Here is a 26,420-nt window from a genome sequence, read left to right as displayed (position 1 = left end):
ATTTTTGTTGATTCTGGCCCCTGTGGATTGTTTAAGCAGCCCCTCCTCATTCGCTAAGATCTTGACCTTGCTAGACCCAAGTAATATTGTTAATACTATTTTTTGTTTTTAAACGTACCTCCAATCAACGCATCTATCTGTGGCTGTGTGAGACTGATATAAATGAATGCAAAATATGATATTGAAGCCGCTTCTCGAGTCTGTGGCATCGCTCTGTCTCCTTTCCTCCCTTCAGGTACCTCCCTCTAAACTGGAGCTGTGTTGGATGGCTTCAGTAGGTTTTTTAAATAAGCACCCCCCTCCCTCAATGTCTCATTTATCATTGACTTAGGACCATGACATCTTTGGGGGGCTCAACAGTAGAACCAGCACCCAGGTACTACCCCCACTGTCCTCCACTCAATGATGTTGTTAATATGACGACAGTAAAACATACAGTTCATATTTATTACATGTAAGCCTACAGCTAACAGATTGCGTTGCTATGTAATAGTTATTTTGTGGAGAAAGCTGAAGTAGTCAAAATTCCTGATATACTTGTCTGAGAGGAAGAGGGCCGATTCAGGACTGGCTGAGAATCCTTTCAAATCTTCCAACTCTTTGACAAAACAACTAGAGACCATCTCATGACGTGATCACACCAGAACAAAGAATGTACAACAACAAACATGGTATAGATCACCTGTTTCACCAAACTCACTTCGCTGACATCATCGGTTCCATTGCACTATTCATGTCACAGCAGGTACCATCTTGTGGATCATACAAGATGGTCTCCAGTTTTACCGAATGGCTTTTTTTTTTTTTTATCTCAGCCACACACATGCCACACATAAATTGCTAAGGTCATGTTGGGGGCAGCGGTAGCCAATCCCCAGAATGGCAGCGCTTGCCCCCCAGTCATTACCACCACTGAGGTGCCCTTGAGCAAGGCCTGTGACCCCAACTGTTTTAGCTGCAGTTGAAATAATGCAAAGTAATGAATGTTACTGCAAAAGAAATCCTATCTTTATTTTTAACCCATCCGTATATCAAGTTAATCACTACCTCCTTTCCAAGTGTAGGTCTAAAATATAGTCCCTGTAACTTTACAGACTTGCACTGACATCCAGTTTAGCGCCCGGCTAACTTGAATGGGGATAAAACAGTTTGATTGTGTGCTGTTGTAGACAATCCCAATTTTATTGGACCAAATGGATCAAATTCTGACAGTGAAACGAGTCATTTCGCCGGGTTGTGACGCTCAATAAATAAATAAATAAATAAATAAATAAAAATGATACACCGTTTTACGGATGCTTCTTTCACCATGTTGGCTTTAGGGGACACCAGAGCATCACATGAACATGTTATTAGTTTATCCAAGACGAAACCTGTACGACTTCAGAGCCTGGCGCTCCTGCTGGGAGCCAGGGAGGGACGGACTGAGACGCAAGTGAGGGAAACGTGGATACAATTTAAGGGAAATGGATGTGGATGCACAGTCAGAGGTCCATGGATGCTCCCAAAGAAGAAGAGGGCTTGCCTCCATCCCAGAATGCTCAGCTTCACGAAATAGGACTTCCGGCATGTGACGTGTCTGCCTACTGCAGAGCCGGATGCTGGTGGCTCTCCAGTGTGGATGTCAGATGCAGCGTGAACTGCAAACAGGATTTAGATTCTTGTCTAAGTCTTCGGAGGGGACTGGCCGCTGAGAAGATGCTGCTGTGGCTGCTTGGAGCTGCGTTGCTGGCTCGAGCGGCCGGCTTCTACCTTCCGGGTCTTGCACCCGTCAGCTTCTGTGAGCCTGATAATGACCAAGTTCCAGACTGTAAGGTAAACACTACATGGCACAGACCAGCTGTGTAGCTACCAGATGTTCCAACAAAATAACGGAACAACTAATGTAGAGTACACCCAGTAAATACACAGACTAGATGTATTCACATGCAGAAGCTAGCTGAGCCCATTCTTTAGAAACGGCTCTTGTAAGGGTTAGCTAACGTTAGCCAAAACAAACAAACAAAGCTAACGGATGCTATGCTAACTTCTTAGCTTACTAGCTATATAGCTAAATAGCTCAAAGTAACCTCATTAGTCTGGATATCCAGCTAATAACAGGTAGTGCCTATTTGTATAAGTGACCCCTGGCTGTTAAACGCTAGTTTGAATGTCAGAAGCAGTCTCTCTCTGTAGGGCAGACACTAATCACTGACTGAATCATGTTAGTTTTAGAGTACATGTACTGAGAGTTCACAAACAACTCAAAGAAACTGTAAGAGCCATCACCTTGTCTACTGTCCCCACTTTGTTTTTATGGTTGTGCTGGCTACTTGAACATATTTGTAAACATACTACTAAGTGCTTAAAATATAGGAAGGTGTGATATGACACCTTGTTCTGTTCTCTGTCACATCCTCTTAAACTGAGTTGTTTACCGTTATTTTTTGCGTGCTGTCTCCATCAGTGACAGATGGACACATCCCTGCCAGTTATGATGTATGTATCACTGGCCTCTGGCCTTCTGTCAGTACTCACAAAAAACCCAATGGTCATATTAAACACACTCCGACCATACTACATCGTTCAGGAGTGGTTGACCACCGTAGTAACGAAATTACAGCTATATAGTTAGTTCTGCAATTCAAGTAATCCGAGTTTGAGTTTTTTCAAAACTATACAGTGCACCCAAGGAAACATTGAATTGCCGAAAACCATATATATATTATATTATGCTCCACTTGTAAACCAAATGAACATCATATATAAGTAAATAGGATTTACATTCAACCACAGTGCACCAAAAAAGCAAACTGGCTATAGACCTGTTTTTTTGTTTTTTTTTGCTTGAGCCTTGTTATGAAGTAAATGTTAACTGCACAATGTAATGGCTGTAGAATCAAGACCAAAAGAGAAAGACAAGGACAGTACTCCTGGTAGGAGAGAAGCCATCAGTGTTTAGATTAGTTTTATTTAAACCTTGCCATCAGTCACAAAATCTCCTGGTAAAATGTAGGCTAACTGGTGATCCAGTCAGGAGGGTTGTCTGTTTCCACTTGAACAGTTTTGTTTAAAAATAAAAATGGTGCACAGTCAGAGTGTAATACACCTGCTTCACCTAAACATGAATAACACACTGCAGAATCACAGCACAGCTATAGTAATAATTCATATCCCACCTTTATGTAGTTAATATGTTATTGGCATTTTTTTTCTTTTCAGTCACTTTGTCAGAGTTTTGTTTCATTAGGATCTTTATCTGTTGTCAATTATAAACAAAAACACAGCCTCCAAATGATCCTGCCATACTGCCATAGTTGACTTCTCCAAACCTGGTTCCAGCACACTAGTAGCACATTAGCACATCTCAAGAAACTCCTTCTTATACTCCATGGTTTATGTTTACTCTGCTCCTGCGACTGAGTAATGCAGGGGAGGTATTGTTTTTTTTACAATATAAAACACCTCAAGAGAAGAGGGACTGTGACATGACTGTGACATGTAAAAGGTATTAATCTCCATGGAGTTTTTCATTATGTGTTTCTTTTTGTTAAGGAATTAAATTGGTTGTATTTATTTAAAACAGTTTGTTTTTTTGTTTTGGAATGTCACAACAAATCCTCACAATAAGGTGGAAAAAGAATATGACCCAGTAACGAATCATGATTTTACAGCATGTGAGCCAAACACTGACATGAGCATTCCCACTGTCTTCTTAATACGTGTCTGTCTTTGTTTTCTTTAAGTCGACCATCGAGCTATTTGTGAACAGGCTGGATTCAGTGGAGTCTGTTCTGCCTTATGAATATACTGTGTAAGTAGTACTAACAAACATGTTATTTCTTTTTTCATTTAATCCCTTTTGTCTCACTACTTCAGGCTGCACAACCTGCTTCTCGGTGCCTTATTTTTGTCCTATTCAGGAATTGTTTTAGTTAAAGATGATTTTTAGGTAACTATTCAACCATTTTATTAATCACATGCAACTGTACCTCTTTCCCTCTTCACCAAAGCATTTTCAGTTCATAAAAATAAAGCAATTATCTATATTGTTGTTATGCCTCTACACCAGTTATAGCCCTGACCAGGGGCATTGTGTTTTTGGTCATTCTGTCCATATGTCATATGTATGATTGTCAGTCTGTCCCATTCTTGTGAACATGATGTCTCAAGAATGCTTTGAGGGAATTTCTTCAAATTTGGCACAGATGTCCACTTGGACTCAAAAGACAAAGGTCACCCTGACCTCACAAAACACATTTTTGGCCATTGCTCAACAATTTATATGATAATCATGACAACATTTTAAACAAATGTCTAAAAGTATTTAAAAAATGACGTTGTGATATTTTATATACAAAAGGGGTGGATAACTCTTAATCTGTTAAACAGCATGCAATTTTAAGTATAAATATTGATTTAACAATTATTCATTTGTGCTTTTGTGAAAAGTGGTATTTGCATTCAAGAACATTCTTTAACATTCAGTGATGCCAAAATAGGTTTTTATTCAATAACTTGTGAAAGTGGCTGGAAAATACCTTGTAAGGCATCAGAACATCAGCACTGTATAAAACACAGCCCGTGGACAACAATACAGCAGCAGTTGTCTTATTTCATGCAAGTGATATCTAATGCCAGTCAGGATTTCAGGGAGTGTATCTGCAATAATGTATCAATATGTTTGGAGTAAAGATTATTATCAACCTGGCCGACTATTGACGCCGGTATTCAGTATTATTCAGTGTTTTTTGTGTCCGATTGCTGATAAAATAAATCAATTTAAAAATTCTGCTTTGCATCAAATTTTCTCTATCAGTAGTCACCACTCGTTGGTCTCAATCACTGTCCCCAAATAATGGTCTATCAACACAGAATAATCTGTATCTCCAAAGTTACTATTTACTAAAGTTCTCAAATGAATATAGTGTTGTGGAAGCAGAAAGTAGCAGAAAATGGAAAGTGAATTACCATAAAAATTTTACTTGAGTAAACTTTACATGGTTAATTCAATCACTGGTTATTCAAAATTTTGACACCAAAATGTTCATGTGTATATCAGCTCCAAATATCAGCTATTGGTCCCCTTGATTAGTGATGATCTGTATCCATAGTGGCCCTGCAAAAACCATATCAGTCAATCCCTAGTTTGGAGTTCTCTATCATCTGGAACATACAAATACAGCATGATAATATCTCTCTAACTGCTGCCATGACAGTTTTGGGGTTTAAAAATAGAGTCACAGGACATTTAGAGTTGATAAACCCTTAGCCCAGATACTAAGTTACTGAATGCATTCTGTAATGCGGAATAAAGATGTTGTGTACATTAACATGTTGTGCCACAAAATACTCACAATCACCTTCTTATTGTGCAGGTTTGACTTCTGCTCTGAGAACACAATGAAACGTCCTTCAGAGAATCTGGGTCAGGTTCTTTTTGGGGAGAGGATTGAACCCTCACCATACAAGGTAACACACATCAATAAAAACACACACAAAGATGTTTCATTGGCTATGTACACCAATCAGCCACAACATTAAAACCACTGACAGGTGATGTGAATAACATTGATCATCTCATCACAATGCGATGTTCTGCTGGGAAACCTTGGGTGCTGGCATTCATGTGAATGCCACTTGACACGTACCACCCATCCAAACACTGTTGTGGACCAAGTACACCCCCTCATCACAACAACACTACCCGATGGCAGTGGCCCCCCAGCAGGACAATGTGCCCTGACACACCACAAACACTGCTCAGGAACAGCTCGAGGAACACAATAAAGGGCCCAAGGTGTTGACCGGGCCTCCAAATTCCCCAGATCCCAATCTGATCGAGCATATGTAAGACATGCTGTGAAGAAGAATAAAAAGTGTTAAGACATCAGATTAAAGCTCTTTAAGTACATGCAGTATATGTATCAGACTGACCAATCAATGTTTAAGCACTTCCAGTTTTTCATCAGGAAAAAGGTTAACATGACAAGGGGTAAGGCACGACATTGGTGTCATGCTGACTTAACGGTCAACAGGTCAAGCTAAACTTTCCAGACAAACATTTTAAATAAGGCACAACACATTGCCAATCAAATAGTTCAGGGAAAACGTATATATTTTGTGTCATTTATGGGATAAGATATTATAAAAGGGGTTATCCAGCATAATATGGCAAAACTGCACACAATTCAATGGAGCCCAATAGACTTTTTGTTCCAGTATTTTTACTAGACTAGAAAATATTAGAGGATGAAATCCCCCCCCATGTCATGTTAACTCTTTGCCTGTTGTTGTTGGCTACAGTGATCATCTGTTAATTCTTTGTCAGTGCAAAGTCATTGTCGTGGGGTTGTCTGGTTCTGTCTGCATGTCAACAACAATGTGTGACAGTCATATTAATGTATCTGATACTGTGATACAAAAAGAGATAAAGTTTCTCCTTTTAAACAACTGAATCATAACTGTCCAACACAGATTTGTAAAGAAGAACTAGATACTAGTTGCAAAGATGGCGTCCATTCAAACTAATAATAATTGCTCGCCTAGCACATAAACACAAAATGTTTTCTGGCTTCTGCGCTTACTTCCTGGTTTTGCAGCCCATCTAATATGCAAATAGTTCCCGCTTGGCCCATAGACTTTACATTGTGATGACGTCACAGATTTTTAAATCGCTTTTCTCAGCTCGGGGAATGTTTTACAAATATAAAACCTACATGGATGAAAAATTCATAATAGAAAGAGTCATAATCGTCATAATTGTTTGCAGTTCAAGGTGTCCTGTCAATAGTTTTACAGATGTCTCTTTTATAATGGCCGAGCGGTGCTGTCCTATCTAGGTTTTATTAAAACCTATTGAGTCCAATCAGAGCATCAAAATGTGTCACATAACGCTGACCGGCAGTTTTAAGTTGGTGCAGTGTTGGGTCTATTTCCTCGCAGGAAAACAAATGCCCTCCTTGTCACAAACTTTATTGAATTTCAGCCAAACAGTACACCGATGTGTTTCTAAAAACATTTGAGCTGAGAAACAGGCAATGTGGTAACAGAATCTTGATTCATATTTGAGCAGCTCGGCCTAGTTTGATCTGATTTTGGTGCAGCTGGATGGACTACAGACTACCCTGATTCCAAAAAAGTTTTTTATTGCAGAGATTTTAGATTTGACTCAATCATTGCTTTATTTTTTAAAATATCAAATTTATATTGTTTTATTGAAAAAATGGCCATTGAAGTATGATTCATTGTTAATATCCTTGACAGCAATTGTGACACTGCCAAATCACACACTAACTACAACTACCTATGTGTCCTTTTTGTCAGTTTGAGTTCAAGAAACCTGCAGTGTGTCAGAAGGTGTGTACCAAAAACTACGACATCAACAGCCCAGCAGACAAAGCCAAGCTGGACTTCCTAAAGAAAGGCATGTTACTCAACTACCAGCATCACTGGTATGTATGATACACTGACACACACATATCATAAAGTGAAGCAAATTATAATCACACGTAGACACACGAAAAGTTTCTAAATAAGATACATGTACATTCAGTTGGCAAAATTATAATGCAAACTAAAAAAATTCTCAAGACATTTTGTGTGTGTTTGATGCTTGGTACGTATTCTGATACTAATGTTGCCAGCACTAAGTAAATGCTAGTGCCAAAATAGATTTTAATATCATGAGCGTCAGGAGAAGTTGCTGAGCGCATTGATGTCGATTTTATTTTTGTAAAGTCAAAAATGAAGGAATGACAGCAAATTAGAAAATGTAGACCTAAATCAAGAAATCTAGGCTCTAAATAACATGGGAGCGTATGAGGAAGTGTGCTCTTGTCACTTGGAAGCATGAGAGCTAAATTATATGTGTGCAGTGAAAATTGTGAGATCTTAATCAAGGTGAAGAGAAATCTCCACTCCAGCGATCATGTCATCCACTCTATCCACAATAGACACACATTATAAAATCTGAAATAGAACGAAAATTTGCTGAAATGTAAACTGCGATTGCTTGTAAACCATTCAAGCTATCTAAATGACCATTAAGGCCATTAAAGATCCAACTTTGATTACTCATTTAAGGTTTAAATCACTTTTCTATGTTAAGTTATGGCAAGGCTAATAGGCCTCAAAGAGGGGTGGGTTTGAGCTTATTTTATGATGATTTCCCTTCATTTGTTATGGAAGAATGTTTTCGCATGTTTAGTGATTTTTGCAAAAATGTTTTGGCGAATCGCTACCAAAAGACATTCCACAATCGTCTCCTGATTCTGTACTTTATCTATGTTATGTGTACATGTGGTCAATGCTGCAGGACTAGTAGTCTGCCGAAAAATCATACGGAAGAAACTGTAATAAGTATGGCGAATGATATGTAGTGTGCCATGTGCTTTTAACACATCAGGCACACTAAATAAAGATTACATTTAATGTCAGCTTTCAGGAGTTGATAGTTTTGGACGGTCTGAGCTACAGGTGCATTTTTGTCCGTACCAAAAAGTGCTGAGGTTCAATACCCTCCATTCCATGGTATGGTGTTAACCTTTCTAAAAACTTTGCTAAAGTTCTTACTCAATGTTTGAGTCAATCTTGACTAAACACGTGGTAAGGTGTAGAAGAGAAAAGTGATAGCTGATCAACTACATGTGAACTAGGAGTAGTTATTCTGAATAATCTGACTATTTTAGTGGAGGATTTGAGAGCATCACAGGCTTTTGTTTGTGTGTGTGTGTCTGTGTTCATGTGCGTGTGTGTGTCTGTGTAGGATTGTAGATAACATGCCGGTCACCTGGTGCTATGATGTTGAAGATGGACAGAAATTCTGTAATCCTGGTTTTCCTATTGGCTGTTACGTCACAGAGGGAGGCCGAGCCAAGGATGCCTGTGTGGTCAATGTGAGTGCGTCAGACATGGACATAAACTGAGCCCTCTATAACAGCATTGGGTTATTTCATACTATGTCACCATGTCTTTGATTTTCTTGAAAATATTCATGTAAAAAAATCCTTTTTAGTTGTGAATTTTGAAGTTTGGCCTTCAGAGCTAAATGTCATCATATTTGTAATTGTTTGTATGTGAATTCTAAGCCTCACCAGTCACTTATTCTTCTCTGGATTGGGTTGAAATTTGTCCTGAGCATCTAAGAAACATCAACATGCATTTATATAAATAATATAAATTATATAAATAGTTAATGCAGAATGTTTAAAGTAATCAGATTGATAACAATAAGTCATTTTTGACCCAAATGAAGAATCTGTCATTTTCAAAATCAGTATATCTAGTTTTCACTTTGTTGCAATCAAATTTAGATTCTGTGTAGTATAAATGTAGTTCTATCACATCTAGAGGTTTATAGGTCCTTCATAAATAATCGAGTGCAATAGGTCTACTAAATATAGCTCTAGAGCTGAAACACACCATATGTTGACTACATATTTTCCCAAGAAGGATTATTTTAATTTCCTACAAACTTTCTTATGTTAATAAAGTTTTAAAGATATAGCTCATTCCAATGATCATTCCAATAATATTACATTCAGTGGTTGTATTTCACAGGTAGATATAAAGTTACAGCTTGTAATGTCTTGGTTTGATGCATACCGGATTTATTGCCTTGTTTCAACCTGCGTGGTACGACAGTGAAAATACTGCAGACCACTGATTGGTCCAAGAGAATCATCCCTTCTGCAACATGGACATTCTGCACATCGACTGCAAATTGGGACCACAATTTTTTTATTCTACTCAACCCAGTTTGGTGTAACCCAAGTAAAAGGGTCTAAAAAAGGAAAGGATATCCTCCAGTGGTCCTGTGTGTTTGTGTCACGTTGAAGGTGATGTCACAGCCGATGAATGCAGCATTACTATAATGATCAGCTTAGAATTCTGCCTCCTTTTCAGAGGGTATCAGCTGCAATTGAAAGGAAATTGAGAAAAGTACCTGTTACCAAATCATGTCAAATAGAGCTGTTACAATATGGTAGGAAGATGAGGACCCAAATGCAGCAAACACACAGAAGGCAGGATTAAGAAACAAAAGGCGAGCTTTATTAAACAAAAGCTGAATGATACATAAAAACCAAGAATCCAGGAAAACCTAAACTGAGTCAAAAGGACAAAAAGACAAAGTAGCAACAAAAGAGCTTAAACAAAGTGCAAACAAAAGCAAAGTACAAATCAATGATAACACAAGGAACAAAAACCAGAAACATACCACGAGAAGACACTGGAGATAACAAGGGTGAAAAACTCAGGTGGCAACACAGGAGAACACTGAACGAACTGACAACGACAGCAGGGAGCACAAAGACAATATGCACACACACTAACGAGGGGATGAGGTACAGGTGGGGTGAGGCAGGGAAAGGACGGGTGAGGGTAAGGAACGGAAAAACACTGGAAGGAGGGAAGATCACACAGAGGGAGGAACTGAAAAGCAACATGCGACACATGAGGGCACAGTTTCAAAATAAAACAGGAAATAAGAGAACACAAAAACCGGGATCGTGACAAGAGCCACGCTGTACCATGCAGTGGAAACATTGTACAGACAGGTACCATAAATATAAAAACAGGCCGAATGGGTGTTAGTAAAAGATAGAGAACCTTGAGGTCAACACAGTACAAATAGCTACCTGTATTATAAAACCAGTAATTGTACTGTGACAGCCTGAATGGTTCATATCCTACAGTTAGCTGTAACTGTAAAAACACATTATCACCCTGTCTATACTTTGAACTTTTGTGTCTTTGTTTTCTTTTCCAGTCTAACTTTAATGAAAAGGATGCTTTTTACATCTTTAACCACGTGGACATCACCATCCATTACCACATCGTTGAACATGAACAACTCGGAGCACGATTGGTTGCTGCCAAGATTGAACCTAAAAGGTAATGCAACAATTTTTACCGATATGGAGCCGTCGAGTCAAAATGTGGATGGTAGTATTTTAGCTTATTGTGTTGTTTGGGATATTTTTGCATTTGGGCCAACTGCAGAAGTTCTTGTGGTGGTACGGAACCCATCCGCTCCACTGACTAGTGGAAAGATGTGATATTGGCGTTCTTGTAGGTTTTGCATGCATTATGAACAGATCTCAATATGTAAATTAGATATTGGTGGAGTACTTTGAACCAGTAGTCGACTAGTAGTAGTAGACTACTAGAATCTGTTTCTCATGTCTCTTTCTCTTTTTCTACCCAGCTATGAAAACCTTAACGATGATAGCCCCGATTGCTCTGGAGGGCCAAAGTTCCTGAAAAACAAACACACAGGACCATTCAAGATTCCATACACCTACTCTGTCAACTTTGTGGTTAGTACAATAGTATCATCTTGGTGTTTTTTATGCTGGGCGACAAAGTGAAGATGGACTGAAGCTAAAAGCGGCTTTGGAGAGACACTCCCTCTAAAACTACTGTGCCCAGTGGTTATCTGCTCTAGCCACATGCTCAACCTCATCTGATCTTTGTTCTACATCTTTATTTAGAGTCATGATGCTCAGAAAAACACACCAGTGGTTTACTTCAATATGGAGTGGAATCAGACAGAATACATTATCATACACAACAGCTGGCCATTTTGGAGACTGTGACAGGTGCTTTAAAGATCAACTGATCAACTGATCCTAGATGTTTGGCTAAATTGCCAAATTCAAAAAATACCTCAACGTGGGCAGGGCTGGCAAGGGGTAGTAAGACATGCTCATTCACTCCTTCACGCTGCATCCTGCAGCTGCAGTTGTCCCCCCCAGTACCTCAATATAAGTCAAAAGGCTGTCCCCCGTCATGACACCGTATGTGAAAATGTCTGTAATAGTGCGTGATTTGATCCATACAATAACTATGTGCAGTTAAACCACTGAAGTACAATAAAAGCAAATGAAAGTAGAATTCAAAATGTGGTCTAGTATCTAGCATGGTGTATTTTATTTTGATTATTTTTTAGGTTCCATTCTTTTACTGTTAAACATGCAAAAATATTTGGTGACAATCTCAGAACAAATAGTTGCTCATTCACTGCTTTGTCTTTATCACACCAGAAACTTGATATACTGTACATTAATGCCTACAAGAAAATTTTGATTTTGATGGAAACATCACTGTAAATTTAACATAGACAGTCTTTATCACATCATGTAGTTAATGATAGCTTTACGTTTATCTGTATTGTAAATAAAAATGCAGAGCTCAGACTCACGCACATAGGCGTTATCCCCAGATACTTGATGATTTTGAATGTAAACAAACAGCAGAGGACTCTAGATAGAATTTGTAAGAACCTGATTTTTAATGGGACTGTGTGAACTGTTTTCAAGTGCAGTTGAAACTGTAGAATAATTCATCATAAATGACAGGTTCTGTGCACGTAGGTTTCTGTGGTTAATATACGAAACTGGCGCAGGTGAGGAAATCACCTCAGTGTGACCCAGAAAAATAGAAGTACACTAGCAGCGTTGCACACCACAAGCGCAAGCCATTCAGTCTGTGGAAGCAAATGACAGCAGGAACTGTGAGCCTGCAAATGTCACTGCTCTGTTAAAAAAAAAATGGATTGATCATATGATACAGCCTTGTAGGTGTTAGGGTATCCTGATTGCAGTTAAAACAGATGTTTTTAACTACATACAGTACTAAGAGATTAATTTTATACCAATTACCCAGCCCTACCCAGCAAATAAAACTGAAATTCAATAAATTGCTTTAAAGGAATGTAGCTGCATTATTTCACCCTGAGGCAGGGTGAATAGGGTCATTGGGTTTGGGGATGGGAGGGGAATATCTGCTGATTACTCATTTTGGACTAAACCGAAATGACAGGTCAACCTGTGGGGTCTATCTTTAGGGTGCATCTTGTTCCATTTTTTTTTTGTTTGACCTCTGATTTTGAAACTTAATTTTTCACTCTCTTAAATTTGTTCCATGGCTGATATCCATGATTTAAAATTTGGTGAATGGCTGTTTCCATGTCTTTGTCAACTGCTTCATGGCAGTAACACGCAATATGAGACGAGATGTATGTGTACGGTTCCTGTAGAATCATACACAACATATTTTCTAGTTTCAAAGACTTTTTTAGGTCAAAAGTATATTTTCTAGTTTCTCAACATCTTTCCAAAATTGTTTCAGTGTTGGACACCTAAAGAACGCATGTGTGTGGTCTGCTAATTGTTCCCCACAATCCTCTGCTGAGGGGTAGCATCTCCTGTACATGTATGGTGTCTCACTTTCCAGGGAAATTCGCTCCAGTATTTTGATAGTGATATCTTCATATGTCCACTTAGAGTGTCTTTCCAAGCTTCTGTTGATGTGTTAATTTCTAATTCTTTTTCCCATTTTTCTTTAACTTTTCATCAACACCAGTGAGCTTTTGGAGTATTCTGTAGATATCTGAAAGATTTTCTTTTAACTTTGTTTCTATTTTGAATCAGGTTCTGTATTAAATCATTGATTGACTTGTCTTTTTCTAGGCATTAGATGAGGTAACTTCTCACCTGTAGATACTAGAAGTGTTTCTGTTCTAGCTCATATTTGGCAGCTATTATTTCAAATTACTTTAATGTATGATTTATACGTAATTGAGAGAACGTTACTAGCCCAAAAATCTAGAATTTTACCAGATCTTTTTGGAGTGAAGTTGGATCGTGCGGCATGTCTCTGAGGTATGTAGCCGCATAAAGAAATAACTGGGTTTGTTTGTGTTTGTAGGAAGACAAGAATATTCGCTGGGCATCTAGATGGGACTACATCCTGGAGTCAATGCCTCACACCAACATCCAGTGGTTCAGGTAAGACTCACACACACTGACATACTGACATACAGACGCATGACGTTAACTTTTTACGGTGACAATTTATAGTTTTGGGCAGGCTTTAAACAGCTCTCATCAATTTTTTGTTTTTAAAATGCCTTTAATGTTGAACATTAACTATGTGTGTCTCATAGAGTCATAATGATTTACTCATACCGTTGCTTAACCTCAGTGTCTATCAGCTTACCCATTTTAGCCGATAATAAACATTAAAATACTGATGCAACATTGATTAATGTGTAAGTACTGACCCAGATTACTTGTGCAATGATAATTAATTTGGTTTTGCTGTTGTTTCTCCCCAGCATAATGAACTCATTGGTGATTGTGTTGTTCTTGTCTGGAATGGTAGCCATGATCATGCTGCGGACTCTGCATAAAGACATCGCCAGATACAATCAGATGGACTCTGTGGTGAGTAGCTGTCTCTGTGGCTCCTAGGAACACTGAAGAGGTGAGATTGAGCTCTGATCAGAGAAGTTTTAGTTACAGCAATGTATAACTCACTTCACTTGAACTAGATTTACCACCATACACTACACCACACAGTCATTGCACTACTCTAACACGTCACAGCTGTGTCAGGTGGACATTAGGGGTCAAGCTGTGATGTTAATCATACTTGCTCATCTGTTTTGTTCTCCAGGAGGATGCTCAAGAGGAGTTCGGGTGGAAGCTGGTCCATGGAGATGTTTTTCGACCTCCCAGGAAGGGAATGCTGCTTTCAGTTTTCCTTGGCTCCGGAACCCAGATCTTCATTATGACCTTTGTCACCCTTTGTATGTTAATGTTATCTTCATGATTGTTTAGTAGAATTTTAAAAAGTCATAAATACCAAACAAGCTTGTAAACAAATCCCCACTTTAACTATATAATCAAAACCACTGATTTAGTATTTAACTCTGAGTACCAGTGTGCTGTATATCTGCTAATAAGTAACAAGGTAAGATATGTTTGAGGTGATTGAGAAACAATGTTTACACTACAAAGCTTGTCCACCAGAGAGCAATGACAAATTACCCTGGAAATTGTTCACTCAGTACAACTAAATTAATGGGATCCTCACTGAAAATGATGTATATTAAGTGTTAACGCTGAAAAGCCTACACCTTCCCCGATTGCAAAATGTAACAACATTGGACAAAACACAACGATAAAATGTAAGACCCAACATTACAGAATTCATATTAGATAACAACAAAAAACATTTTAGGAAAGGCAACATCAAATACAAACGGAATAACATTTTAGAACATACAAAAAATGAGAAAACACAATACAACAAAAAACATTTCAGATGAACACATTTTTGATAATGCAACCAAAACAAAACAACATCTCAGAGTAGATATCAACACACATCAACAACATATTTCTTAAAATTATTTTTAAACTTTAAATTCAATTACAACTGACTGTTTCACATGCAAAAATGATTACCAACCATCTTTGAAAGAAATTCTTGCTATTTAATCTTCTAGCAACATAAACATCCTTTCATAATGATCAGTGAATAACTAAAACTCTGTCACCAGAGTAAATGAAAAGCCTTCAGCATAAGCTACCAAATAACTGCTGTGGATGACACAGTTGTTGAGAATCCTTCAATCTTTATTCTATCTGGCTGCCATTATTACCAAAATTTTAATAAAACTTAAACCCAGAAAAAATAACCAGTTCACTGCAGTATACACTGCCTTCCACGCTGTGCAGAAACACTACAATATAGTTCAGACTTTCACAAAACCTCAACAGCCAAACAGAAAATGCATTTCCCAAAACAGAAAAGAAAATTAGGAATAATACACTGCTCAGAAAAAGGGACTACAGGAGCAAAAGCAAGACAACCCCCCAAAAGGGGATGGTTTTGCACCTGCACCCCAATCAGTTGCACAGCACTTCACAGATGAGAGCAGGTTCACATTGAGCACATGTGACAGGCGTGAAAGAGTCTGGAGATGCCGTGGTGAACGTTATGCTGCCTGTAACATCATCCAGCATGGCCGGTTTGGCAGTGGGTCAGTGATGGTCTGGTGAGACATATTCTTGGAGGGTTGCACAGGCCTCCATGGTTCCTCCTGGTGCAGCACAACGCCTGGCCTCATGTGGCCAGAGTGTGGAGGCATTTCTTTGATGAAGAAGGCATTGATGCCATTGACTGGCCCTCTCATTCCCCTGACATTAATCCAGGAAAGGAGATCCCCCAAGGACACCATCAACCGACTCATCAGGAGCATGCCCAGATGTTGTCGGGGGTGCATACAGGCACGCGGGGGCCTTAAACACTACCGAGTCACATTATGAGTTGCCGTGTAGAATTCACGCAAGATTTCTGGTGTGATTTTGAATCCAGCCCTCAGTGGGTTGATGATTTTGGATTCCATTGACCATTTTTACATTATTTGGTTCGCAACATATTATTAAAAAACTTGATAAATAGTTCATCAAGATCTGATGTGTGATTAAAGTGTTCCCTTAATTTTTTTGAGCAGTGTATAATCAACTCTGAATTGACTTCGGTTTTTCCAATAATCAGCAGAATTGTTATTGTTTATAATTTATGATGGATTGTTTGCTTTCTGTTTTGTGAAATGTGTTTTCTAAAATGCTTTGTTTTGTACAGTAAAAACCCAATATTGGCCAATATCTCATAATCAGATTTTTTTAAACCCTTAACCATCAATATTGGTATCAGCCTTAAAAAATCCAGTATCAGTGGGGCTTGGTAACTGCCTCACTTATCCTTACTTTAAATATGTAATATGTGATAAAGTAATTTCCCCTCTTTTCAGTCTTTGCCTGTCTTGGGTTCCTCTCTCCGGCAAACCGTGGGGCTTTAATGACATGTGCTGTTGTTCTCTGGGTTCTTCTGGGTACTCCTGCTGGATATGTTGCTGCTCGCCTCTACAAATGTAAGTAGTCAGTACAGTATTCTGACAATTAATCAAATAATAACATACGAATACTTAATATTTTGTGTTCTAAAGGAAACCAAGGGTGTCTTCTAAAATCATCAGTTTGTCCTTTTGCTAGGTAGGTTAAAAACAACACAAAGTTTGTTAATATTATTTTTTATTTGCAACAGTAGTAACAGTAATTATGTTTGCTGAGCACATTCATGCTCAAAATCACTCATCAAACTCATTAGAAACACTGCAGCCCCTACATGGTCTGTGGACCATAAATGTAAACTGTAAATGCTTCCCAGTTTGATTTGATTTTTAAAAATCCTTTTCTTCTTCCTGTTTGATTAATCTTCAGCTTTTGGAGGAGAGAAATGGAAGACCAATGTTCTGCTGACAGCCTTTCTTTGTCCTGGGTAAGACTGTCTCTCCTGGCTCAAACACTGAACATAATAATGAACACGAATGCAAACGGAAAGACACAACCACTGGAACTGGATCTCATTCTTTCAGTCCATCATCTATCATCCTCACTGTCTGTGCTCAGGGTGGTGTTTGCAGATTTCTTTGTGATGAACTTGATCCTGTGGGGTGAAGGGTCTTCAGCAGCCATGCCATTCGGGACCCTGGTTGCCATTTTAGCACTTTGGTTCTGTATCTCAGTGCCACTTACCTTCATAGGAGCCTACTTTGGCTTCAAGAAAGCAGTAAGTAAATATCAACTGACATATTTACATTCATTGCATACCTAATGCATCCCATAATTGTTGGTTTTCCTGCCAGTGGTGCCAGTTTAAAAAGCAAATTTATGGTGGGGCAGTGGGCAAGTAATGTAAGTAATAAAGATTTGCACTAACTGTTAAAAACTAATTATATGAAAATGCATACAAATTGCTGTTTGCATTTTTGTATTAATATGTCAGTAATTGACATCAAAACTAAATTTTCTAAAATATTGTATTTTACTTGAAGTACTTAAATGCTGTAGTGGCCCTTCTAAGAGATGACGATACCAGCAGTCGCCCCAAGCTATTATGAGTTTGAGAACCCTGAATTAAAGTGTTGGAGGAGTCTGTAGTTGAGTCAGACATTGCCTATGTCTTCATGTTGTGTGTCATCATGAGGTAATTTTTCATCCCCTCTAAACAAATTTAAAGGACCTATTTGTATTTTCCAGCTACCTGCATCAAATGGATGGGGGGCAGTATTTCCCCCTTTCTCAATGTTTAGTTCAAACCCTTTTTGCCATTTATCTTATATATTTAATTTGGTTCTATGAAAATTCATTATTGCACATTGTTAAAGTTGTAAAGACAGAAATAATTACCACTATGTATGTATTTATGTACCCATATAATCACCATTGCTCAGTTGCATTCTTTTGTTCCACAATACATGCTAAATAAAAATTTGGAGGTATACACTGATACTAAATTCTGAGAACAACTCATTCTGTTGGTGTAACAAACAGGTCTGTGTAAGCAGGTGCACTAAACAACCACTGCAACATATATTTGAGTAAAGCTGGCACAAGAGCCTTTCCAGCAGGTTGGAATCTTTCATTTCAGTTATTGTCGACACAAAAAGCCTCTCATGTTTTACCATTTATTACAAAGTTTGCAAAATTTACAAAAGTGGACACTAAAATACCACTCCTTTTTTAGAGGAAGGAATTTGCCTTGGTGCATAAAAATTACTGCAACAGTCAAGAACATAAAAATATAGAATAATCATCATAGAATAATACAAATATACAATAATATGCAATAAAAATATGAGGAAATACTATAACAAATACTATAGCAAGTATGTATGTTTTAGCCTTACAAAGCTGTACATTTTGAGCAAACCTCTTCATCATGGGATGTGCAAAAGTTCACAATATAGACAGAAGATGTCATGGGATGGTGTTATGATATGATGATATGAATATCACAGACAGGATTTATTCATTTTTTCACTCTGATGATGTCAGTACGCATAATACATACATAACAGTGCCATCTGCCCTCTTTCAGGAGGAAAGTAAGGAACAGTTATGTATAAAACTAATAATTTTATATTGTTATATGGTGGAAAAATGGACTGCAGAGAAAAATGTGTTCATCAGGCAGCCACATGGTTTTCACAGGGCACACGTACAACTAAGTATAACTAACTGAGATCTGCAGCCACTTTAGACTTACTTGTCACTGTCACTTCAGTTTAGCGAGGTTACATAACAGTCTCGTGACCGTAATGCCAAGTCCTTACATTAACATGTATTGAAGGATGATAGTCTACTACTGGGTCCATTCAATCACAATTTACAGTCAGCTGTTACAAATAAGGGTAACTAATAACTGACAGCAGAGCAAGAATACAGCCGCTCAAAATAAGACTGCAGTTACAGCTCACTTGGCTCACCTTTAGCAACTCCACAGTAACAAGAAAACAGTCACATCACGCCAACTGTAACAGTTTGTGTTGTCATCAGTTGCACTAAAGATATGTTTCAGTAAACAGACGTTAGGTGTGACTTATCGTTCTAAAGAAACATAAGTTCATCTTTGAACTCGTCTACAGCTGCCTCCACTGTTAGAAAGCCTGACAAAATGTACTCCTGTTTAGTCGCTCCTTTTCTCTGCTGTGGGACATGGTTTCTTTCAGAAGCTGTTTGAGATGATGACAAAAGTTTTTCTGAAGCTGCTGCATGTGTGTTTACTGTATAACTTACTGAGGCTGTTAACTTCTCTGTGGTAATTCCCCATGGACTAACTGGGTAGTTCAGTTCCCTCCAGGCCAGCTCGACTTCTTCGTCCTCTCCTGTGGCACACTAGACACTACAGTAACTCACTATTGACGGATTGAAAGGCTAGAGCGGCTACAGTGACTCACTATCGCTCCCCCACAGGCCAGATGGACTTATTACAAAAGAGATGGCCTGTCCTTGGCTACTTAGCAGTGGATTTCTCTGCAATACAGTACATAAGCATCTTGGACATAATGCCAGATCTGTTACTTCTTCACACTCTGTTGATAGGGTTAGTTCATTTGTTAAATGTTTTAAACTGAAATTATGTCAAAATCTTACAAAATGCACCTGAAAGAAAACCAACAAGAATGTAAAGAACTTCTACTGCGGTTCTCATAAACAAGAGATTATGTTTAATGTTCTCTCTCTCTGTCTCCCTCCATGTCTCTCTCTCTCCCCCTCCCTCCCTCCCTGATGTGACTGATTGTTTAAGGGTATTGAGCACCCTGTTCGAACCAATCAGATTCCTCGTCAAATCCCAGAGCAGTCGTTCTACACAAAGCCATTCCCTGGTATCATCATGGGAGGAATTCTGCCTTTTGGATGTATTTTCATTCAGCTCTTCTTTATACTAAACTCCATCTGGTGAGAATGAAGACACAGGTTTGACTGTAACTATTCACAGAAAGTCAGAATACGTCTTGCAAGATCAGTTTTTGCTACTAGATTTAAGTATGTGTAGTGGAGAATCAGTCAACTCCTATTCAGCTGTGGGGAGTGTTTAAATGGTGAAGCAGCTCACAACCTCTTAAAATCTCTTAAGGCTGAAACATAATAACAGATGTTAGAACTTACTGTTCCACCTAGTCACAAACTCATTTTCATTGTTTGGAATGAATGTGACAAATATAAAGTTCAATCGAGAAATTTGTAGAAGTCTAACATTTTTTAGAATTCTGCTCATATAAAGGCTCATTTATGCTCCTTTTAGGTATGAAAATATATTTATCCATTTCAGACGATATAACCGGCACTGCCCACATACTTCCATGCCTCCTTCACATTGGTATGGATGTTAAGTAATACAACCACTAGAAGGCGCCACCGTGTCACGCAAAGGTTTCGCACGGACCTTCACTTTTCCTTCACCGTCGTCCAATGCACATTTTACTCCCGTCCAATCTCCTCCCAGCTGTTCTGTAGTAACTGTTTGCCTCTGTGCATGGGCGAAGTAATATACAGATGTTTGACACTCTCACCTCTCCTCAAAAAGCTCCGCCATTTCTAAAACTTCTTTCTCTTGTCCTGTGGTCACGTCTCGCTTGAACTATTGGCTACACTGCTACACTGCCCCCATGACTACCTGAGGTACAGCTCCGTTGGTCTGTACCTGTAAGCTTTCAGGAAAAATGCAGAAATACAAACAAAATGAATGCAGAGTACAGACAGAAGGCTTAATCCATATCTGAATGCATATCTAACAGAGCATAAATGAGCCTTGAAGTGTCTCGGGCAGAAACATTACATATCATGTGTACCGGGTGTTAGGATTATAGTTACACATACTTATTATACTGTTCATGTTTTTCTCTATTTGTCTAGAACTATTTTGCCATTAGAATTCACCCAAATTGATTAAACGGGATCTTCATCCTATAACTGTATTTGTTGTTGTAAAGGTACACACTAACGACTTCCAGTATATGAAAACCCCAAATTACTGTTTTGCTTCCCATCAGTATTACCAAATACGTACCAAATATGGTGGTGGATGGACCAGAACATACATTTCCATCCAGTTATATATTTAATCTGTTGTATTCACTGTAGTCCATCGATTCCCGGCCGGAGTTACTTACACCTCAGGGGGTACGTGGAGAGATTGTAGAGTTGCTCAGCTAATTTGAAAAAAATAGAATTGCATAAAGAAAATACAGAAATTAACTAAAAGTAATTGATAAACTCTTAAATACTGTAGATAACTAAAAGTAATGGATACATTTAGGAATGTTCAGCTTTTGCCACTTCATGTGGTTCTACTACAAATGCAAACTGAACCAGACTAAACTAAACATTGACAGTTAAACTGTAATTATTCCAATTTCACACATTTCAAACACAAAAGGTGGTGTTGATGAAGGGCTAGTTGAGCTCAGTGGACTGGGTTGTGGGGGTCTGTCTTTTGAAGAAGGGTGGGAATGAATGCTATGGTTAGTTTAAGGACTCAGACATTTCTCTTTCCGACCTCCAGGTCCCATCAGATGTACTACATGTTTGGCTTCCTTTTCCTGGTCTTCATCATCCTGGTCATCACCTGCTCTGAGGCCACCATCCTGCTCTGCTACTTCCACTTATGTGCTGAGGTAAACACTGTGACCAGTGCTAAATTTTGATGTTTTTTGTTTCAGGGATGGTATTAATACTGACATTTTTGTATTGAAGTTAACAACAGAGTAATTCGATAGATACCAACTCATCTAGGGCCTCCCTGTTCACCTGATGGATTTTCTTGAAAATTCATGTTAAACTCCTATTAAATTCACTGGACCTTGCAAAACCTTGAAGTTGTACTCTAAATACTTTTTTACTTACTAAGTTTGGCCCTCTGAGCTAAATTTAATCATTTTGTGGTCCTTTTATATGTTTACTAAGCCTCACTAACTGCCAACTTTTCACTGGATTGGGTTGAAATTTGTCCTGAACATTCAAGAAACCCTCAGGATCATTTACAACATGTATTCATTTAAATAGTTGTTGCAGAAAGTAATCAAAATAACAATAAACATTTTTTATCCAAACGAAGAATCTTTCATTTTCAAAAATCATTATCTCGTCATGGTTTTTCTTTCTTGCAAGTTTGATTCTGTATAATATTATATACTTGATAATCATTTCAGATCTACAAGTTATTTGGTCCTGCATAAAAAAATGAGTGCGAGTGGGTTAGGGGGTGCATCATGAGTTCCTTTAAGTCTCATGTCTGGCTGTGTTTGTTTGTCCTCTTCACAGGACTACCACTGGCAGTGGCGTTCCTTCCTGACCAGCGGCTTCACTGCCGTCTATTTCCTGGTCTATGCCATTCATTACTTCTTCTCAAAGCTGCAAATCACTGGACTGGCCAGCACCATCCTGTACTTTGGATATACCATGATCATGGCTCTCATCTTTTTCTTATTCACTGGTAAGTATTTAAATTATAAAAGAAAGGAGGGCTAATGTATTTTCCATTCAGTCATTACGGCTGTTATCTGTATCTAAAACTTCTCAGTTCTCAGTTTACAGGGTAGTTCTCAGTTTACAGGGTAGAAATCTCGCTGTCAGGATTTAGGTATTTCTTGAAAGCACCTTTAAAAACTTAATTTTAAATAATTATTTATGATTAATACATTTGATGATGCTTTACATTTGAGCCATTATTTCCCAATGTCCACTCTTATTCTATCTTCAAGTGTGCTTCACTTTGTAAAGTTTGTTTTATTATGAGCTTATATATTGTACAATAATCATTGATCATCTTCATTACCCTAAATAATTACGATTGAGATATCAGAACAAATTTCCACCACTGTTTGAGAACCTCACCAATGCATCACAGTTGGTAAAACTGAACTGTGTTATACACAGCGATGATTAAGGGCATATCTACTTTATTTATTATCTATTTATGTCTTACTGTGGGAGTGGAAATGTGCCCAGATCCACAATGTTTAAGATTTATAGAACATAGCTATGTGTACGTGCAGCTTTATAAATCAGACAAAAAGAACGCATACGCTGTCTTTGGCCCTGTTCAGACCTGGTATCAACATGCTTCCTGAGTGATTTGATCACAAGTGGACAGCTCTAAGTAGAAGTGTGAATGGACCTGAGACATGTTGAGGACGCATTTGAGATCCGATAACTCGGAACACATTCGGAGGTGGTCTGCATCTGAGATCCGATATAACGGAACACATTCGGAGATGTTCTGGGCCGCACGTGACCACAGTCTTTTAGCTGTGTGTATGCACGTATGTCCTGGGCCACGTTGAAGGACGGCCTACTCAACTGACAACCTCTGTGAAACAAGGTGAAGAAGAAGTCACAACAACAGGCAGACTGGATTACTCACTGTCTGATTTCTATGTGGTTTACTGTAATGCAAACTAAATGTTTGGGTTTTCTTAACATGCCGATGTAGCAGCAGATGTTTGTGTAAGCACTGTGCGTTTCAACTAACCATTGAACAGTAACCCCAATATCAGGAGTGGGGCTTCATAAAAACGCCCAGACGGAGCTGTTGACAGAAGCACCTCTTTGTGCAATTTATGCAGCAGGGGATTTTCTAACCATCGGAGAACTCCAAGCTTAAATATCACCTCCTTAAAATTTAGCGTCTATTCATTCATTGATTCACTCTGATTCAATTTTACCAAAATCTATTTGCTCTGAAATATTTTTAAATGCTTACGCAAATATTGGCATCTGCGATTAATTTCAATTAATTAATCAATCACAAAACTCGTAATTAACAAGATTATTTTTGTTAATCACTTGACAGCCCTAAGAAATGCTTTGTTGAACCAAACATCATGAATGTGTTTTGTGACAAAGTAGTTTGTGTTCCACTCATTCCATTCGGAGTACTAGAAATCATTGGAACTCAGGAATGCCATGATGAAGTGTATGTGAACTTTAACATTAAATTACTGTACTTATGTTGTGCTGTGGAAAAGCTTCATTTAATGTAGCCCTTGGTAAAGATGTATTGTGTCTGTCCTCAGGTACAATCGGCTTCTTCGCCTGCTTCTGGTTTGTTACCAAGATCTACAGTGTGGTCAAAGTGGACTGAAGGATCCCAACACAACAGACTATATATAGCGTGGCTGGCATGACTGGAGGTTGCTTTCTTCCATCAGCCTCTGGAGCATTCAGCCAACTGAACTGAACATTACAACCTGAACCTTCACCCCCGACAGATGACAGTTTTCTTTGTTTCTGTGCCTAAATGTTTTTGTGTGAGCATGTACACACTGGGTTGTAATTTTACACATACAGTACCTGTCCAAAAGAAATGAATCACAACTCTTTACAAGCCTCTTCAATCCTCTGCTGACGAATGGGAAAGAGGTGCAGGTTCAGCTAACTAGCCTGCAGTTCTGTGAGAGAGACAGATTCGACAAAGGCTGCGTGCCTTGAAGGAGCCAGCCCCTGAAATCAAACAATCACATTTTGACAGCTTCCATAATGCAGGGCAAAACATGTTTGCATTCTGATCTAACAGAAAGCCAAAGTCCAGTCCCACTGTAGTGCTAGCCTGTGTTCCATTTTAAGGGCCACACACACTAAGAGCATCTTGATGCTTGTCCTGTTTCCCAGCATCAACCTATGTTCACTCCAGGAAAGCAGCAGTTGTATCACATTCGCTTCCCCAGAGAGGTGGTAATAGGCTCCCTAATTTGTCCATAGCCAGTGGGTATTGCACTTTATGTGTGGTTTGTCCATTTCTTGTAGGTTTCAGGTCAGTCCCAAGCCTTAGGACTTATTTAGTTTAAGATATAATATGTAACAATTCTTCATAAAATGTCTAAAAACAACTAGATCTCTGTTACATGGTTTATTCAAGGCAACAATGTGTTTCATTTAATTGCTTGTTCCTAATTCCGGAATGGCAAACAAGACTAAACTTGACGTGAATAAAACTCTAAAACATCACTTTGTCTGTGGACATTTGTGCCTGGGTCATGTCAGAGACATTTTTACCTGCAGTGGTGCTTGTTTAAAGGTGTGTTCACTGCCAGTGAAGTGAGTTTGACCACTGGATCAGTTGTGTTTATTTGCGTTCAGAGAATTCAGTTCTCTGTCTTCTTTTTTCTCTTTCCTCTCTGTAACATTACATTTGCTAAGTAAAGATAATTTTCCCTCCAGCTCAAGTCAGCAATCAACACTACGGAACATAAACACCCAACAATGGATGTCTGTGGTCAGGTTGATAAATCCACATTTTAATCCCAGAAGTTAGAATCTGATGTGTCTGGTTCTGCACCACCTTTGCCCAGTCCTCCCCACACAACACCTGGGAACGGTCTTGTGTTCTGTTTTGATAGAGACCCCTAGCAGCAGAAATGACATATTGTGCGTTGAAAGCTAACCAGTGTTACCAGCACAAAGTAGTTAGGTACCCACTTAGCTTACATAATGGACATGATTTTTTAAAAGCATTGCTGCAGTACATTCTAAAACACAGGCTAGTGGAACACGTGTTAGCTCAGATGTAGGGCAGGACTCTAGCTCTCTAGTAATTTATCCTTTTCTTAACGACCTTCCCCAAATAATTACCCAATACTACAAAGTATATTGTATAGTATATTGGAGGAGTTGTAGTATTGTTAGAACGTGTTTTGTTGACAGGTCTCTGGAACCCAGCAACCTTCCTCTTCTGTCTTGTTCCAGTTTTTCACAGTTGGTTACATAAATTCCTCTGTACTGAGCTCACCTTTTCATAATTCTTCACACAGATATTTTATGAGATGTTTTTTTGTACCATAACAAGAAATCTATCTCAGAATGCAGTGACCTAAAAACAATGTAGCATTACAGTATGTATCACTATTGTGTCATCACAACAAAGGGAATGACACATCTCTACTGGATGAATTGTCCTACAGCCTCATACAGTTAAGTCTGGAAATATTTGGACAGTGACACAACTTTCATAATTTTGGCCCTGTACGCTACCACAATGGATTTGAAATTAAATAATCGAGATGAAATTGAAGTGCAGACTTTCAGCTTTATTTTGAGGGTGTTTATATCAAAATTGGAGGAAGGGTTTAGGAATTGCAAACATTTTCATACATAGTCCCCTCATTTCAAGGGACCTAAAGTAATTGGACTATTGAGTCAAACGCTGTTTTATGAGCAGGTGTGGACTGTTCCCTCGTTATTTCATCATCAATTAAGCAGGTCAATGGTCTGGAGTTGATTTCAGGTGTGTGCATTTTCATT

At 38.6% G+C, this 26,420-nt stretch overlaps 1 protein-coding gene across 1 annotated transcript; it reads left to right on the top strand.

Moving 5' to 3' along the window:
- Nucleotides 1-1,479: 1,479 nt before the first annotated feature.
- tm9sf2 (transmembrane 9 superfamily member 2) lies at nt 1,480-25,127 on the top strand. The gene is made up of 17 exons (XM_084375758.1): nt 1,480-1,815; nt 3,726-3,793; nt 5,358-5,451; nt 7,306-7,433; nt 8,747-8,876; nt 10,751-10,875; nt 11,189-11,300; nt 13,693-13,772; nt 14,102-14,210; nt 14,443-14,575; nt 16,589-16,708; nt 17,058-17,115; nt 17,247-17,406; nt 19,927-20,078; nt 21,685-21,796; nt 22,443-22,614; nt 24,197-25,127. Exons 1-17 carry the CDS (start codon nt 1,495-1,497, stop codon nt 24,262-24,264), a joined length of 2,142 nt encoding a protein of 713 aa, XP_084231884.1. The 5' UTR covers nt 1,480-1,494; the 3' UTR covers nt 24,265-25,127.
- The last annotated feature ends 1,293 nt before the right edge of the window (nt 25,128-26,420 follow it).

This window comes from Pagrus pagrus (assembly GCF_965226575.1).
Source record: "Pagrus pagrus genome assembly, chromosome: 15".
Lineage (NCBI taxonomy): Eukaryota > Metazoa > Chordata > Actinopteri > Spariformes > Sparidae > Pagrus > Pagrus pagrus.
Note: the sequence above shows the minus strand (reverse complement) of the source record. Positions and strands in the feature narration are given on the sequence as shown.

What these genes read in the sequence shown, in the direction of transcription:
- tm9sf2 (XM_084375758.1), top strand. Translation starts at nt 1,495, where the DNA reads ATGGATGCTCCCAAAGAAGAAGAGGGCTTGCCTCCATCCCAGAATGCT. An exon ending in TATGACCTTTGTCACCCTTT is followed by an intron (nt 14,576 to 16,588) that starts GTATGTTAATGT and finishes CCCTCTTTTCAG; the next exon opens with TCTTTGCCTGTCTTGGGTTC. An exon ending in ACTTTGGCTTCAAGAAAGCA is followed by an intron (nt 17,407 to 19,926) that starts GTAAGTAAATAT and finishes TGATTGTTTAAG; the next exon opens with GGTATTGAGCACCCTGTTCG.